Below are 17958 nucleotides of genomic sequence, written 5' to 3' on the forward strand. Positions count from 1 at the left end.
CCTCCTGAAATCAGAAGCAAGGTGTTGTTTTTTTTTTACTGTTGCTTTCAACATTTACTCACTGTTAGCTAACTGTGCAATTCAGCTTTCAGTTTGCAATTTCTGGAGTAGAAGAGGTTTTCAGAAACCAATTTATCTTGCATAACTTCACTATTTCAAGAAAAGAGCAGAAATAATATCCTTCTCCCTCTCTACACTATCCCGTTCCAAATACTGAATGCATATCAGCTGATGGAAAACAAACTAATTACAATAACCACTATAAACTAGTTAGCTTCTTAAAGATCTATATTTTCTCTTGTGCTTGATAGAGAATCTTTAATCTCCTGGTAGACCACAGAATGCCTTACCTTTAATTTGTGAGAAGTTGAACTTTGGTACACAATGTTTGCAGATAATTATTAAAACATTATTCCTCATATGCTGCACTAGAATTTATGTAGTAATGGCCTTATTTTCATGACTTCTGTATTTCAGAGAGCACTTGGGGAGGGACGTGAGTCCAACAGCAGGAGTCACTGGGCAGGATGGAGCACAGGGAAAGGAGCCTTTTTGGAAGGGTCAGTGTGCTGGGGCTGCCTGTCATCACCACAGGGCAATGTAGGCTTCTCTTCTCCTTCTTCTGTTTCAGGACTGATCTTACAGGAGTGCCAGACTGTGGCTCCAGGCCTTTGATTCATTGGCTTGAGCAGGCCTGCTCCTTCAGTCAGTGACTGAAGTACTAAGATACTAAGTACTGAACTAGCAGTGGCACCTCCCTCTCTCTTGCATTCACTGCAAATACCAAAACACATAATAAATTGACTGTGGCTGACAGCAATCTGGAACGCTGTGATTGTACAAAACCCCAAGTTCTCAAAAATGACAGCCCTGAAAGGAAATCCAGATGATAGAAAATAAAGCCTTTAACTCTATGGAGAGATGTCAAAGACAGCAGCTGGAAAAGCATCTTTTTTGGTTTTTCTGCTTTATGAAAGGAAGGAAGTAAGTTGGGAAAGTATATTAAGTTACAGGAAGAACATGAAGTCTACTGATACTTCCTACCTGTTTCACATTTTGACTATGCAACATACGAGTCTTTTCTAGAGATAATAACAGCTCTTATCTCATTGCCACCAAGCTCATCGTCAGCTTTTGAATCCAAATGCCAGTCTAGTTTTAGCTTGTCAAGTGTGACTCTAACTCTTCTCATTTCTGCATTTTCCTCCCATTGATACCACTGTTTGCTTCCTACTTTTTCTTCTCTGTTTTGTTCTCTTGAGAGCATCGCTTTGACTAACAGCATAGCAAGTCCTGGGCTGCCAGGGAGTACACAGTGCATAGCTGGGATTTGGAAGGGTGAGCACAAAAAGAGAAAGAACAAGCTATTTCTGGACTTTCACAGCCCAATTTCTGTGCCCTGTGAATGTAACTTGGGAACTAACCTTCTTACAGAAATGCAAAGCTCCAGTCTAGGGACTTCCCCTGTCTCATCTGCTGTTCAGAAATAATCCAACTCCAGCACTGAGAATAGGAAAAACAGGCAGTATGGCTTAAATACTTCTTTGCTCTCACAAACCAGATTTCTTTCACGTTGTGCTTTTCAGGAGATCTTTTCACGATTTCTATTTAATTTGAAAGACTTGATCCTACAGAATTCTTTTCTCTTAATGCTTAGGAGCACTAGATATTCACATTCAGTTCCTTCAAACCAGCAAGAACACAGAACACCTACATACTCTCAAGGATGAAAACACACGTACTTGGATCTATCTCATTTTGCACTTCCTTGGTGCCCTTTTTGTTCCGCTTTGTTTCGTAGCGGTTGCCTCTGTCCCACTTTATTTGGGCAATATTTCAGGACTGGTATTGCAACTATAGCCAAGGAAAAGGCCTCCAGATGCAGGAGCTGACACATTGGTACATGATGTGCACAGACAGGCCTGTTCCATATGAATAAAATTCTGTTAGGAAAGGTTAAGTCCTCTCCAAACAGTTGGGGTTTTTTTTTCCAATGACTTTTGGCTATACTTTGCCTGGCATGAATGTGAGAGGATAGGTCCACCAGTCTTCACAAGCACATGGACAACAAGTTAAAGAAGCAAGAGTTGCTACTCCCGCACATCTCCATGAAGGCTCAGCAGGCTGGAACCTTCAGCTGCTGCAGGCATAGGTGGTGGCAGGCAGCACAGAGGTGTGTGTAGGGCTGCTGAGAGATGCTGCTCACCTGAGGGCTGCTGTGCTGCAAGTGGTATGTCATCAGAGGTGGTTGCTTTGGCTATACTGGAGAGCTAGGGCCACACAAGACACCAAGGAAAAAGACTACTCCTGCCTTAGTGCATCAGACCTGTGTTAAATCCAAGCCCGACACTAGAATAAGACTTGTTTCTCTTTAGTTATGTTTTGTTCTCTAATGTCTCTCAGGATGAGGTGTGGACCTTCCAATGGTACCTACAGTAGCTATTTTATGTAGTGAAAAATTTGTGTAAAAGCCACTGGTAAACCTAAGTTTCTAATGATGCAGTTACTGATATTATTAAAGGCTATAATTTTAGTTATTGCTTGATACAGTTAGATACTTAATTGCTTATTATAGCTGATTACTTACATTGATTACATTACCTCAGTTATAAGGCTTGTAATGTGAACTGATTGCTGTCTTGATTAAAATGATGTTGCATCACATGAGTTATTAACTTTTCCACAAGAATACAAAAACTGTTTATCATGTTTGTGGTAATGTAGTTCAAATGTATGAAACAACTCTTCTCCTTTTTGCCTTAAGGCTTGTAGAATACATACGAAACATATAAATCTTTGAGAATACTACTGTGGGTCATCTTGCAAAACTCTAAGCTGAACATCTGAAATACTAAATGACTTGCTGACTGAAATGCAGGTTTCTCACATTTATCATGTTCTTGTGGAATTTTTTACTTTAAAGTGAAGGGAAAGAGTCTGTGTGAAATGCACTAGTTGAGCAGTTCATATATTGAGCATGTATATATTCAAATAAGATGCTTGAGATTTTAATGTTGCAGTGAAAACACTGCTGCTTTTAATTTTCAGAGCATGACACACCACTGATAGGGACCTCTAAATAACCCCACTATAATCCAAGCAATGCACTAACAAACTTGTATCTGTATTTTTTATATTTTATGGGTATTGAGCAGAAAATACACAAAGTAGCTGCTTATGCCCAGCAATCTCGCTCTCATTTCTCTAGAGGAGGTCACCCCACCTGGCACTCATCACAGCACATGGAGGGCTAGGTTGAAAAGATCTATCCAAATGGAGGAGATTGCAAGATGAGGCCCCAAAATATGAGAGCTCAAAGACCATGAGCTGAAAGCTCCAGAAGGAATAGAAAGACAGAAGTTACAAAATCAAGATGATTTAAACAATTAGTGAAATGTTTCATGCATATCTTGATTTTCTCCACCTTCATATGCTTGAACTCATTTCAGAAGGGAAGAGGTTTCTGGAAGCACTCAAGTCCAGCCTGGATGGGACTTTGAGCAACCTGGTGTAGAGGGAGATGTCCCTGCCTATAGCATGGGGGTTGGAACTAGATGATCTTGGATGTCTATGAGACACAGAGAGTACTTTACACAGGCAGAAGACTATGATCTATGGAAAGTAAAACAGCAGTGCCATTTCACAATCAGACTAACTCCTGCTCACATCCCCTTCATGGTTACAATACAATTATTTGTGCAGAATGTGCACAATCTCCCTCCATATCTCTAGAGCAGTCAGTGTAGTTTGCATCTAATTACACTGAAAACAAAACTAAAGAAAATTATTTAATTTTTGAAGCCAAAGGAATTAGAAGTGCCAGATATGCTGTTATCCCAGTGCACTAAAAATTCTACCATGGTGCATACCAACATTGTGCTCACTGTGAGACAGGATCATGTAATTAAACAGAAATGATACTTGGTCATTTGCTTCCATATACTCAACTGAGTGTTATTTCCTTAATATTTTCTCCAAATGGAAACTTCAAATTTTAAGTAAAAAAGCAGACTTTCTCCCTCACTATTGCAATTGTAGTAAGAGGTTCTTTACTGCACTTTCAAATAATTCTTACCTCAGAGCTCAAACGATTCTGCTCTTACTGCAGCTTGAATGACTAAACTAATGAAATTCAAGAGGGATCTCAATGTGGGCTGTTAGAGGTCAACAAGGGAAGCCAGTAGAGTAAGGTCTGTGTCTCCTGGGGGTTGGACAAGTCCTTCCTTGCCTCAACTGTGAGGGCTTTGATCCTTTACTGTCGTGAAGGAGAGCCAGGAGGCCTAGGACAGTTTTCTCCCTGGCCCTGTCCCAGAGGCTGCAAAAATGGAGTGCATATGGTAAATCTAGACAGATGCTGCCAGGAAAGAAATCAAGAATCTCTCATTTTCTTTGCCATTGACAAGAGATTCACTCTTTGGCATTCAAACATAACATGTGTGCTGCATAATGGTTCAAATATTTGTGTTTGGTTGACACAATGCCAACCCTTTTCCCTCAGGATAACAAGTTAGAGCAGGGAAGAAAACGTGATTTTTAAGAATATTCAACTTAGCTAAATCTGGAAGGAGCGTTAGGTAAAAAACGAAAGGAAAAGGAACTGTATAATCAGAAGGATTTGCCCCTGCTAATATGAGAGGCTCTGCAAACTGGAAGGAGCTCTCCGTGAAAGGGGCTGCAATTATTTTTCTTACTGAAAAATATCTGGCAACCAAATTAAAGTAGCCTAACAGGTCTTCTGTAATATCAATATATACAGGCTGTACGTATGGAACTTAACTGACCAAAAAATAGAGGAAAAGGAGCATCAGACTACAGATTATTTAGAAAAATACCCTGAAGTCTTCCCGCACCCCCTTATATAGCATAAATTCTGTTTCTTCTAGACTAGAAAATATTAGCCAGATGACAGTTTTGCTGACAAGCCCTTATATGCATCCAGAGATTCATCATAGGGTTGTCATGTGTGTTACCTGATAGCTGAGGAATGGTGTTTTTAGTAGAGAGAATATTTTGGTTATGGTCATGTTAAAGATTGTATTTCCTTCACAGATTTCAATTCCAGAAAATCTGCATTAGAAATTCTGACCAACTGTTTTCTACATTTTCAATATGCGAATCTGAAACAACTTCCAGTAGGGAACACATTCTGGCAATAAGACTTAACCTGACCATAAAAGCAGTTCACAGAGCCCTTCTTTTGATACCCTGCTCTAGAATGACCCTCTGAATAACAAAGCTAAATCATTTCACCTCAAGACTTCTGTGTTAGGTTCATAACTTCTGGATATGTTTCATGAGATTATGTAAAAAGTAACATGAGATTTGAAGATGTCAGTGATGGAGAACCATCCATAACCTTGACAAAGATGATCCTGTAGTTTACTGTCATCAAACCTAAGTACACTTCATGGTTTCAATTTGTTTAGCATTGACTTCAATTCACTGTACCTGTGCTTTTCTGCAAGACTAAAGACCCTCTGTTATCAGATAACCTTTGATTATGCCAAGATCAACTCCTTCCAGGCTAATAATGTTTGTTGTGAAGCAGAGAGAAACACAAGAGCTAGAGTCAGTAATCTAGCGGTAGTCACACATATACATATACTGCCAAATAAAATCCCAGGACTCATTTTCAGTCCTGAATCCAAATCCTCCCATCCACACTATTAACACTCATACAGCTCAGTATTACCCCTTAGGTGGAGATTTGTATTCAGGAGAGCTTGCAGGGGTGGTCAGAGAGAAAGCAGCAGCACCAGACGGATATGATGCTTGAGTTTATTCCATAGCAACAGAGCAGACAAGGACACTAATACCTTACAAAATATCCACAATTATTGGTAAATTTCCTCTTGCAAATGGGCACTAGTGTTCACTAATTCACTGTGTTAGCTCAGTTAGCTACATCTCCCTAGTAGAGGACTTACCATTTACTAAATTTATGTTTAATTCCTCCTTATACCTGCTGCTTTTCACTTCTCTAATGGTTGTAGCCTAGAGCTAAGATGGTTTTTCTCTATTCTTTCCATGTCAACTGAAAGTATTCACAAGATAAAAAGGCATCCCCAAAACCCTTTTTCAACCCAGGAAAGAGCTTCTGAGCACTGATGTAACTGTGGTTGTGGATCTTTACCTGAAAAAAGGTGATTTTGCTTGTCAAAAGCACGTCAGAGCAGACAGCAATGCAGACCTTCAGTGGCCTAAAATGGCTGGAAGCATCTGACATACTGACATCTGTAGATACCTGTAAACTCATTCCAGGGCTCTTCAAATTAGGCTGGAGGTCTATCCAGCACAAGGAGCTCTACCATCTGGATTGTGATGTGTAGAGAAGAGTATTCATCCTTTGGCTTAAAGTATATTCAATCACATTTGGATGCATGAGCATAAACAATCATTATACAAGTGTGGTCGTAGAATCTTGCAGTACAAAAGAAAAATCTTGGAAGAATGACTTAGGATTCAAAGGTCTCCAATCTTTAGATTAAGTCCATTAAAAAAAAAAAAAATTAATTCCCTCCTGTAATTAATTGGTACTGTAGGAACACAGTCTGTGCTTCCCATCTCAGTGTCAGATGCAAGGTCTAATACTAGTAAATAGTGATAGTTGGCTACTTACTTCAAGATGCACAGAATACAAACTTACGCATTTTTTATTGAAGAATTTTATCAATAAAATGTTGTTATGTTTTTATATTTATGAGTCATACAGGATGGAAATGGAATTAAAAGTAATTACCTGTAATTTGGCTTCATGTAGCAGTATAGAGAATATAAAATGCATTTTGTATTCTTCTCCAGAGAAGCTAACTGACTTAAGAAATTAGTTATTCTTCAAAATTGTTGAAAAATTCTTGAAAATTCTACCACCATTTTTCAAGGTAACAAAATTTTTTAGACATGAAATACAGATGTTTATTTTTTCTTTAAATGAAAGGCCAACAGACTTCTTCAGAACAATAGATGACTTTTAAAAGATTGGCAGAGTGTGGGTTGAAATGTGAAAGGCTCTGGGGCACGAAGGTGAATTGTTTTACAAACCATTGATTTATGAAGCACACTGCAGTAAAATACAGAACTTTTTGGTAAAGCTACTGGGCACTCGTGTCGCAATTCTTGACCAAGTTTCTGCAATCTGCACTTAATACTTTAAAGATGGGAAAAGGACAGACATTCTTGGCCATTGCCTGTACAACCACCAGATGGTGCCATCAATTTTTGAAAGCACATACACAGCATCTGTCTGCTCTGTCCAAAGATTTAGGAAGCAGCAAGGAATGAGCAGTTTGCTGTGTGGGCACCCCTGCCTGGGCTCCTGGATTTGAAGCAGAAATCAACAGATCCATTGTAGAGCCTGTGTGATAGAAGTGTGATATGTGTGATGCAGTGGCTTGGCAATATACAGCCTACCTTTCTGCAAAAGGGAGCAGCCAGGCTATTGTCACTCATTGTCCTTCATGGCCATGGTGACTCAGCCCAAAAGTGTAAAATCCCACACAACACTATTTTAGACATGCTTTCTGTGAGGGGGAAAAATAAAAAATAAAAAAATAAAAAAAAATAATTAAAAAAAAAGCAACACTCATCTCCCTTATCTAGTTATGTGGTGGCTGTAGTGCAGAAGCCAGAGAGAGCACGTTGGCCAGCAGTAATATGTATGTGTCCAAACCCCACAGCTGGAGCTCAGCAGTTCCAGGCAGCTCACGCTCAGCCACAGAGATGTGCTGAGACAGCCAACAAATTCCAAGCAGAGGGATCAAAACTGCCTGAGTCCAAAAGGACAGCCAATACACCAAGGAAGAAGGAAAAAGCTCTCTATTTGGTATTTGTAGTATTTCAGTCAGAAGAGAGTTACAATGTGAAGTAAGCCTGATCTACATCCTTTGAACAAGCTGAAAAAAGTAAAATTCACACCCAGCTGAACACTCCTTTTTGCAGGGGCTGCAATTATATGGCATAGATTTTTCTCCACTAGATGGGGGCTGCCATATTGCTATTACTTAGTATGGCAGCTAATTTACATTAGCGTCACTCAGGTGAAAGACTGCATTTTCCCATCCTTAGGTCTCTAAGCTTCCTAGAAAGTAAGTTAACAGAATGTCACTCTTACTATATAGTATTTTGAATTAACACCCATAAAGAGAAGACATATCTCAAGTTTAATTTGTAAACCCTCAAATCTATACGTAGTTATTCAGCTGATATGCTTCAGCAGTCAACTGATCTCAGCTGCACTTAAATCACTTTACTAAAGATCTTATGTTAGGGTTATGTATTTTAGGCTCCTCTCATTCAAGTGCAAGTTCAGGGCTGAGTGCTATCTTGATATGCTTCAATTTAACTAACCCCTATTAAGAGGAAGAAGCCAGATCAGCAAAAAATGAAAGGGAGTAAGTGTGACAGTGAAGTGAAAAGCACGATGCTTTGAAGAAGGAGAGGGGAATCCAAGAGACATTTTAGCACTGCCTGGTTTGATGTGCATTGTAGATTTCATGGCAGAAGAGCAACTCTGCCTTTCTACTGCACTCTCCTTTATACACCTATTCCTCAAATAACTGCATGAGTTTTGATAACTTCAGTGGAAAACAATGATACCTATGATAAATGTAAAACTGGCACATAGAACAAGCCAGAAAGAGTGCAAGAAAGGATCCCAAGAATGGAGTCTGCCTTTCTTTTTCTGTTCCAATTCCAGCACGTTTGAAGTGTTGAGAACAGCTCGTAAGAATCTGCTGTTGTAAATCAAGAACTCGTGCTAGCTTGGCTTCTAGTCAAGATGGGAATTTGAACTTTTGCTTGAAATGAGTGACGTCATGCCTGAGGCACCTTCGAGTCCTTCTTCTGTATAAATGCAGTCACATCAAAATACTTCAGCCAGACAAGATTATTTATAATGTGTAAAATACAATATATTATTTCCAAGCCACTTTCATCACACATAGCACACTTTCATCTCACAGGCTCTACAATGGTTAACAGAATTCTATATCCTGCATTATGAAAAGCCTATGCATGTTATCTTAATCCCGTATCACTTCGCTGCTGTGATCCAGGGAAGCCTGAAGCAAGAGTAAAAAAGGCCCCAGATCTAAAAACAAAAACACACAAACAAAAACAAACACTACTAACAACGACAAAAAAAAAACAAAAAAACAACAAACCCTCAAACTTTTGTGTTTTCCAGCAAAGTTCACCAAATCCCCATTGATCTCCTCTTTGGACCAGTTTTCCCAACTTTTCACTTTCCAAAGCTTTCTCAGTTTCTTGTTTGTGGAGACTTAAGAGAATTCTTGAATTGATTCTAGTCTATCTCTACAAAAACAGAGTCCTGGAATCACAAAACAACATACCAAGATGTTTTTATTTGCTATTACTTGATTTCTCTACAAACAGCCCACTTCAGGCTTCACTTCTAACATGGTGCCTTATCAAAGTGATTCCTGAAATTTCTGCTAATTAAGTTGTATTATGTTATTGACTGCCTATAAGAACTGACTGAAGTGCATCTGATTATGGTGCCAATTTGTCCTAAGAAACTTATCATCTTTTGAGGAGTCACTATCCATTACGCTTCCTAAACATTCTTTCAAAGATGCGTCCCAACTCACCCAGATAAGAAATATGGAGGCTGATGTTAGAAGGCCTGTGTGGGAATTGCTAAGTTATGGCCTGAACAAATGATTGAGGACCAGGTGAGAAGGAATGGCTAACGCAGGGAACTCAGGTAAGCTACTGGAAGGGGTGGACTCAAGGTCACCCTCCTCACCTTTAATTAAAGCTTAGCAGCTGAGAGAGCAGCATCTCTTCACAGATTGTGCCCTTCACCAGCCTTTGGAAAGGGTGACCCACTTTTTTTCTGTGTTGCTTTCTAATAAAATCTTGACAAATATCTTCAGAAGTATGCTCGTATCCTAGAAGAAGGCACTATCATCACCTTCCATTGCTGCACAAGGCCCCTGAAATAATGACTATTTCTGAGGAATACCTTGGAAGTACTTCTAAGATGCCTTAGCAATACAGTCATTGGTCAAGGTTTTTATTAGACCTTACAGTTCTCTTTGGCAGAGGAGCCTAGCTCAATAACAAGGGGACAAGACAGTGCATATGTGCAGCAGTTCCAAGCTGTCAGTTTATGCTGTCCCTTCATTGCACCACGTAAAAATCAGACTCTTGGGAAAAAAAAAAAAAATCACGCTATTGAAAATCACTTCCTATTAAAGCAGTTCATGCCTAAATATAAGCCACATTAAACCAGAACTTCAGCTAAGAGAATGTAGCAAATATTAGCTATAGGTACATAAGGGTCATTATCAAAGGCTGAAGCTTTATAAACAGAGAAAATTTGTCCCAGTTCAGACTTAAAGCCAAAGATGGTAATGAAATGCAAGCTGGAGCATCTAAGAATCTTTTCTTCTTTCTGTTGGTGACAGAAATTTAGAAGAGAGATCTAATGCACCTTTAAACACAGCTGAACCTGAAGCTAAAATCCCTGACGACGTTCTGTCAGTGTAAAATCCCACAGAAGAGCTGGAATAAACCCAAGCAACAGTTCAGGCTGGCTACATAGCAGTTTGGCAGAACAGCCCCTGAGGTGTTTGCGGACAAGTTGGACATATGTTGGCAAGGGAGACCTCACAGCATTTATGGCCAACTGTGTGTTAGACTGCATTAGCAAAAACATCACTGGTAGGCTGGAAGAAGTGGTTAATTAGTTTTGGAGAGATGCTCATAAGGCCACATCCAAATATGGTGTCTAATTCTATTCCCTGCCCAATTTAAAAAAAAAAAACACATGCAGAAATTGCAGTTATGACCAATAGAGAGCTACTAGATGATGAGAGGGCTGCAGGACAAGATGTGAACAGGATGAAGACATATTTTAGGAGAAAACACTTGCTGATGATATGAAGCTGGGAGGAATGGCTGACATACCAGAAGGCTGTGCTGCCATTCAGCAAAACCTGGAGTTGGTCAGAGAGGAACCTGATGAGGTTTAACAAAAGCAAGTGTAGAGCCTTGCATCTCGGGAGGAATAATCGCATGCACCAGTACAGATGACCTGCTGGAGAGGAGCTCCGCGGAGAGGGATATGGGTGTTCTGGTGGACGACAGGTTGGTCACGAGCCAGCAGTGTGCCCTTGTGGCCAAGAAGGCCAATGGCAGCCTGGGGTGCTTTAAAAAAAGCACTGCCTGCAAGTGAAGGGAGGTGATTCTCCCCCTCTACTCTGCCCTGGTGAGGCCTCACCTAGAGTGTTATGTCTAGTTCTGGGCTCCCGGGTACGAAAAAGACAGGGAATCTCCCAGAAGGAGTCCAGCAGAGGGCCACAAAGATGATAAAGGGCCTGGAGCATCTCCCTTATGAGGAAAGGCTGAGCAACCTGGGTCTGTTCAGCCATGAGAAAAGAAGACTCAGAGGGGACCTGATCAATGTCTATAAATATCTAAGGTGTGGGAGGCAAAGGGAAGAGGCCAGACTCTTTTCAGCGGTGCATGAAGATAGGACAAGGGGAAATGGCCACAAACTGAAGCATAGGAAGTTCCACACAAATGTGTGTAAGAACTTCTTGATGGTAGAGGGTGACGGGAGCAGAGAGGTTCTGAAGTCTCCTTCTCTGGTGATGTTCAAGACCCACTTGGATGCCTACCTCTGCAGTCTGCTGTAGGCAGCCTGCTTTGGCAGGGGGTTTGAACTAGGTGATCTCTAAAGGTCCCTTCCAGCCCTACAATTCTGTGATTCTGAGAGGAAGAAAAACCTGAGGCGGATATTTGTTGCTATACTGAACTATGTGAAAAACTGTTATTCAGAAGATAAAATCAAAGTGTCTAGAGAAAAGATGTTTTTCTTGGTGGTGGTATCTTGAGGTCTTAATCTCTGCTGCTGTTTTTAGTGAATCTCCCTGAATACATCTATTATGATGTGGTCTACAAATTCCATTGAGCAAGATCAAAAAGCAGCTTTTAATAGTCAAGCAGAGAGGACTTATCCTTCCTAAGTCCCAAGTTTCTCCTATAGCTTTCAGGCACACAAGAGTTTCTTTTTATCTCATGCTTCAGGAAAAATAAGACTTAGACATGTCCATATTGATATTCCTTGATTTTCAACTGAGTGTATAAAAAAAAAAAAAAGATAAAAAGCATTTGTCTCTACAACTTGCTTGCCCATGGCTTTGCTACCCTTCTCTTCATCTACCTGACCTCCTCAGGAAGCTCTTGGAGGCAATTTCCTCACTCCTTAATTTCTTAATGTCTTGCTGTTGGCTATTTTAGTATCTGCCTGAGGGGATAACAGCAAACTTAAGGATCATGTAGCAGTCGTCAAGGCTTGCAGTCACTGTAGGAAGGCAGTGGATACAGCAGAAAAGGTGCATGTGAGGTAGGAGATGGGTTCTCCTGGTTACAAGAAGTTGCTGAGTCATCCATATTAGCTGTTGCACAGGCATGTTATTCTCATCCACTGAATAACAAAATGTCTCAAGCAAATACTATCAAATATAGTCCTGTGATCACCATATTTTCTGAAATAACATCACTGTACATTAATTCTAATTTTGATTTTCTCCATTTGCTTCTGGCTTTTTTTTTTTTTAAGAGTAAAAATGCAGCTGAGGGGTGAAATTGCGTAATAAATTGCATCTGCATTCCTCTTTTAAGCTACTGCTTTAAAAATTGAGCTACTTTTTCTTCCATTTTTTAATTTTGTAAGTGCTGTGCTCCAGATCTATCTATTAAGCAAAATGTTTTCATCTGAGTCTTAAATAATTTAAACATCTCTTTTCTGAAATGCGTTCCTTTCCAGGAAAAATTTTTGTCAATTTTATGCCCTCTTGAAAAGAAAATAAATAAAACGGAAAAAAACATTTTCTTATTCCATGCACACTGTTACAAAAGAAGCAAAAAAGACATGCAACAGTAATAGTCTCCATTTGACAGCAGGCACACACCGAGAAAAATCTGTAGTATCATTATTTGTCTTTTTAGCATCCCTCGTAACTCAAATGAAGTTAAAAATAAAGTGATAAACAGCAGACATTTCTTATTCCAAATTGATGTGAATGAGGATGTTGTACTTGTTGATGTCTGAAGCCTGGCTTCAGCTAGCACTTCTTCCCACAGGAGAAAAGGAACTTGGAGCCCTGGTATCAGCACCCCAATACTGGAGACAGAAAAGTGAACACTGCACATGTTCTCCATAGGAATACTTCTTGGTTTTAATATAGGCCCAGGCACCTGCTATGCATGCCAACAGTTTGTCCTTTCCTTTCCTTGAACAGAGAACATTTTATTTTTATTTTCCAGCAACTACACCGAAGGCAAGCAGCCAAAGAAGCAATAGTATAAGACAGTTCTGAAAACTGCTGGTATCAGTCTGTGGCAGAACTTAACGAGTTGCAAGTGCTCTTCCTGAAGAAGAGGAGCTGCAAAACAGAGGGAAGGGAATGTAGCAGCAATGACTCTGTAGCCTGCATGACATAGCTTCTCTTGATAAAGCCTCGTCTTTCCACAGATCAGACTGTGAGGGTATCTACACCAACATCCTTACAGATTTCTCCTGGTCTGTTAGTCAGAAAAATGAGGTGATATGTATCGTTGTTTCATGGGATCCTATTAAGCTTCTTATTAGACAGAGGAGCAGAACAAGATGAAATGAAAAGGATACTGACATACAAATTAGTTTTCCAGCTAAATGGTACTACTAGTTATTTCTTCGTGCTATAAAACGTGAAGGAGATCAGCAGAGACAGATCAAATGTAAACATTTGGAAATAAATGTAAACATTTGGAAATGGATTTCTAGGAAGCATGTCATGCTATGACTCCATCAGCTCCTTGTCATTGGATTGTACATATCCAGCACACTGAGGAATTCCTGGGTGGTAAGCAGCCCATTCTAGTCTCCAGCCCTTCACAGATGATATAACTGCCCACTCACTGACTTAACCAGATGCAGAACTACTCCTAGGACTGTAAGATGCCTTCTTGTTGGGCCAATGGGATGACCTTGTGCCTTCATGCTCCACAACTCTAGCCCATACTCTCCTGGAAAGCATTACAGTGAACTGAATCACTTTTAGTCCACAATGACACATCAAGAACATGATATAAAAGAAAGAGATGCCATGCAGCTATTGATGCTCCAATACAGAGGAGACGAATACAACCTCTAGGTATTACAAAAGATATTCTGTTTCTTCTGATAGAAGGACATGATAATATTCAAATATGATACTGATGCTTCATTTAGTTAGGAAGCAATGCTATTTCTAGAATAGTTAAGTGACACTTGTGAAAGAAACTTAAGGCTAGAAGGGTGAAAACTGACTAAGAGTGCCTAGAAAAATGAAAAGGGCTGATGTTCATCTCTGTTTGAGATACACGGGCTTCTGACACAAGAATTCACTGCCAAGAAGGTGAAAGCATGTGTAACCTCAGCAGTGTGTGGTTGTGGCCACATAATGGCATCACTGTGATAAGAGCTGCAGTGTCAGCAAACTGGCAGCATATGGCAGGGAGAACACAGGGCTTGCCATACCACTCTGGCTCTCAGGCTGGTGGCAGGCAAAACTGTTAACATGGCTTTCCCTTTGCTCTTAGTGTAGATCGTCTGCTATCCTATATACAGGACTGACTATCAGTTAAGTTATGTTTGTGTTAAGAATGGTATGTACTTCTGAAAACCCTACTTAGTGGGCAGGGAAGATTAAGAAGCTAACACACAAAATCTGGTAGAAATACAAGTAAACCCAAACAAGTCACTAAAAATGGCAAAGTGATGCTGAATAGGAGTTTATCTTATCCTGTTAAGAGTCTGAGGTAACCTATGGCATTACGAGCCAGCAGTGATCGAAGGAGAACAACCTATCCCCTCAGGAAACATGAGATTCAGGTTTTTTTTCCAAAAAACACCAAGTTGTTGAAGTTTCCTTACTGTACAAACACAATCCAAACGTCTTCTAATGACCACATCAAAGAAGGAAAAAAATAAGTCTGATTCCTGGGAAATTAGGAGTTAGAGCCAATATTTGAATGAATAGAAATGGTTTTCTGGGGCATAACAACTGAACTTTTGTCAGCAGAAACTCTGAATAGGAATCTGTTCCCTTCTTCTAAGTACCTCCCTTGAAAAGCTCTTTGGGTTTACACTTCTGTCCTGATCAGAGACAAAGTTATACCAGGAGTCATCCAGTAGAATGGCCATGCATATCCAAGCAAAAACAGGTCGTGTCAGAACCTTACAGGGTTTGTTTAGCATAAAATGTGATTACAAAGAAGACGGACTGGGTTTGAAAGACATACTGGAAATACTAGTCACTCTGGGTAAAGGACCCAACTTTTGATGGCAGGCAGATGATGAAGTTTGGATTGTTTGCAACTGAGTAGGTGCATCTCCAACAAAAGCCTGCCACATCCTCTGCTGCCTGTACTCCAACAGAATGTTCCCTTTGTGCTGCCACAATCTACTTTCATACTAAGACTTCCAAGGGGACTTCTGGTTCTCATTACCATTTGGTGCTTTCCAAATTCTGACCATGCTCACAAATCCTATGTGCAAAAGGAAACAGAAGCTGGTGGTGGTTGAAGCATCTTCCATTTGCAAATAGGTATGCATTTTATCACACCTATCATTACATCATTTTACAGCACCTCAGTGTTTGGACCTCTCTGAGAGATGAATAAATAGTTGGCACCATCTCTAGACATTGGCATGATGGGTTTTCCTGTTGATTTTTTGCCAAAAGATATTTCTCCAACAAAGAGAATTATCAAGAAATAACATGCTGCTGGACATAAGCCAAAACAAAATGTTTTCCTGCTAGAAAGGACATAAGTCATCAAAAATGAAAGATGACAGAAAATCACTGTACTTACTATATGCCGCGCTGCAAACACTCCATCAACTATTGCACAACAGAATGCTGCTACCACGCCAAAGCTGATAAACACGATGGAGGCTACTAACTGAGAAGAGAAAAACAGAATGAGTAATGTTTTCAATATAATTAAGTAGAACATTTTACTATTTTTTCTAATATTTTAGATGACTTTTTTGCCTGCTGTAACTTCATATTTATGTGGTTGACTGCCAATCATAGAGTTAAAAAAAAAAAAAGCAGAAATTCTTAATGCTGAGTTGACAAACAAGTTTAAAACTAAGAAAACTAGCTCAGCTGTTAAGAGTTATTCGATTCAGCACAGATTTCTTCTAAATTAACTCATTTAATAAAACGGCAGCAGTATCTGCAAGGAGCACAGCAAAAAGCAGTGTTCCTGTTCACATCAGTCTCTACAGTGGCAGCAATTCACATGCACTGATAAAGGCATTATATGAAGTCCATACCTAGTGTGTGAACATAGTGTACAGTGCCACAACAAAACCACAGCTGGCTTTGTTATGCAACTCAGACTCCTAGAACTAGCACCTCCAGAAGGGCAGTGCCTCCCAGCCTATTCCTCATTTCCAGTGTTGGCACAGCATGGCACAGCCCAGCCCAGCAAAGCTTAGCCCTGTGCCACAATTACAGCACAAACACTGCACTGTCCTTATTAGCCAGCCAACTTTGTTCATGAAGTGTTATCAATCCTTTACCAACAGGACTCTAGATGACTTAACACTTGACCACTCCCTTACCAACAGCCAATAGATATGTGACCTGTTATTGCCTCAACAGGTGATTTCCCATTAAAATCTTCAGGCTCTCAAGTCCACAATTCATTGCAGGTCAACGCGAAGAGCTTGAAAGTACTTTAGCAGCTACAGATGTCCTTAGCATGGCTCTAGCCTGAGTGTTAAGAGCATGTACAAAATTCTTATCTGAATTAGCTAAGTACTGTTTTTGCATGCCTAGACCTTGTAACATACCACAAGACCTTGCAAAAAAAAAAAAAAAAAAAGGGCTTTTTTTGCATATGTTATTGCCAAAAAAAACAGTATAAATTCAACAGTGTCAATAGAGGACATGCCACTGGTGATTTTCTCAGGAAAATGCATATTGGGCAAATAAGAAATTACAACCGTAGAAGCCCATAACTTTAAGCATACAGGTCAAAGCAATATTAACATTTGGATGTTGGAGTTTTCAGTAAATCAGCAAAAAAGAACAAATTACTTAAAAGCAGAAGGCTAAAAAAGTATCACAGCTTCTGAATGCTTTCTGATAAACCATTTTATTCTTTTGTTTGCTCAAGATCATCGTTTGTAATCACAGGTGGTATGGAGTGATCACAGGTATTGCTCTGTGATCTGAATCCTTGGCATGGGGAAGAAACGGGCATGCAGAAGTGCCTGAAGTTGATTACACTGGCTGATGTCGAGAACCTGCTGCACATTGCCTGCAGCCAGCTCCATCCTACACTAGCAAGGCTGAAACCCTGAGAAACCACTGCATCGCCTCTCAACCTCTGCTATCCTTTGGCTCTTGAGCATGGCAGAACATGTCTTATATCTGGCCATCTAAAGGTCTTGGTATGAAACTCATAAGATCAATAAGAGTGTGGCTCTCTCTGGCTTCTGGCAGAGAGCTATTACCACTGCAGACTCATGGGTTCTGAGGCAAGAACATACTACAGAACCTGACTGAAAAAGCAGCAGTGTTTAAAGTCCAAATTAAGTCATTATTGTCTGATATTCCTATCTTGTTTTTCAGGTCATAGCAGTCAGTCTAATAATTAGTAGGCTTAGCTGGGTATTTCCACACTGCCTGAATTCATGATAAATGTACTGGAAATTGACCTCCAGGTGGCTTTTCATTTCACACATAAGTAACTTATTTGATGATATTCACTATCTCCATACCAACATTTTCTATTCACTGAGAAAGCCTAAATCACCTAATAAGAGTAAGCTGACCTTTCAGTTTCACCATACAGCTATAAGAGACCACATACAAAAGTGCATGGTAAATTGTAGTATCTACAGTAGCTAGGGATGACTTTGTGCTCCTCCATCACGGTGAGCATTTC

At 40.0% G+C, this 17958-nt stretch overlaps 1 protein-coding gene across 3 annotated transcripts in view; it reads right to left on the minus strand.

Annotated features, from left to right (window-relative positions):
- Positions 1 to 17958, minus strand: part of TMEM255B (transmembrane protein 255B) — a 67634-nt gene that overhangs the window by 22964 nt on the left and 26712 nt on the right. For all 3 annotated transcript variants that reach the window (XM_090128412.1, XM_090128420.1, XM_090128426.1), the window contains exon 4: positions 15868 to 15957. In XM_090128412.1, the coding sequence (XP_089984538.1) occupies positions 15868 to 15957 (90 nt within the window). The remainder of the gene's footprint in view (positions 1 to 15867; positions 15958 to 17958) is intronic.

The sequence above is a fragment of the Phasianus colchicus genome, chromosome 1, assembly GCF_987193195.1.
Source record: "Phasianus colchicus chromosome 1, bPhaCol1.hap1.1, whole genome shotgun sequence".
NCBI classification, from domain to species: domain Eukaryota; kingdom Metazoa; phylum Chordata; class Aves; order Galliformes; family Phasianidae; genus Phasianus; species Phasianus colchicus.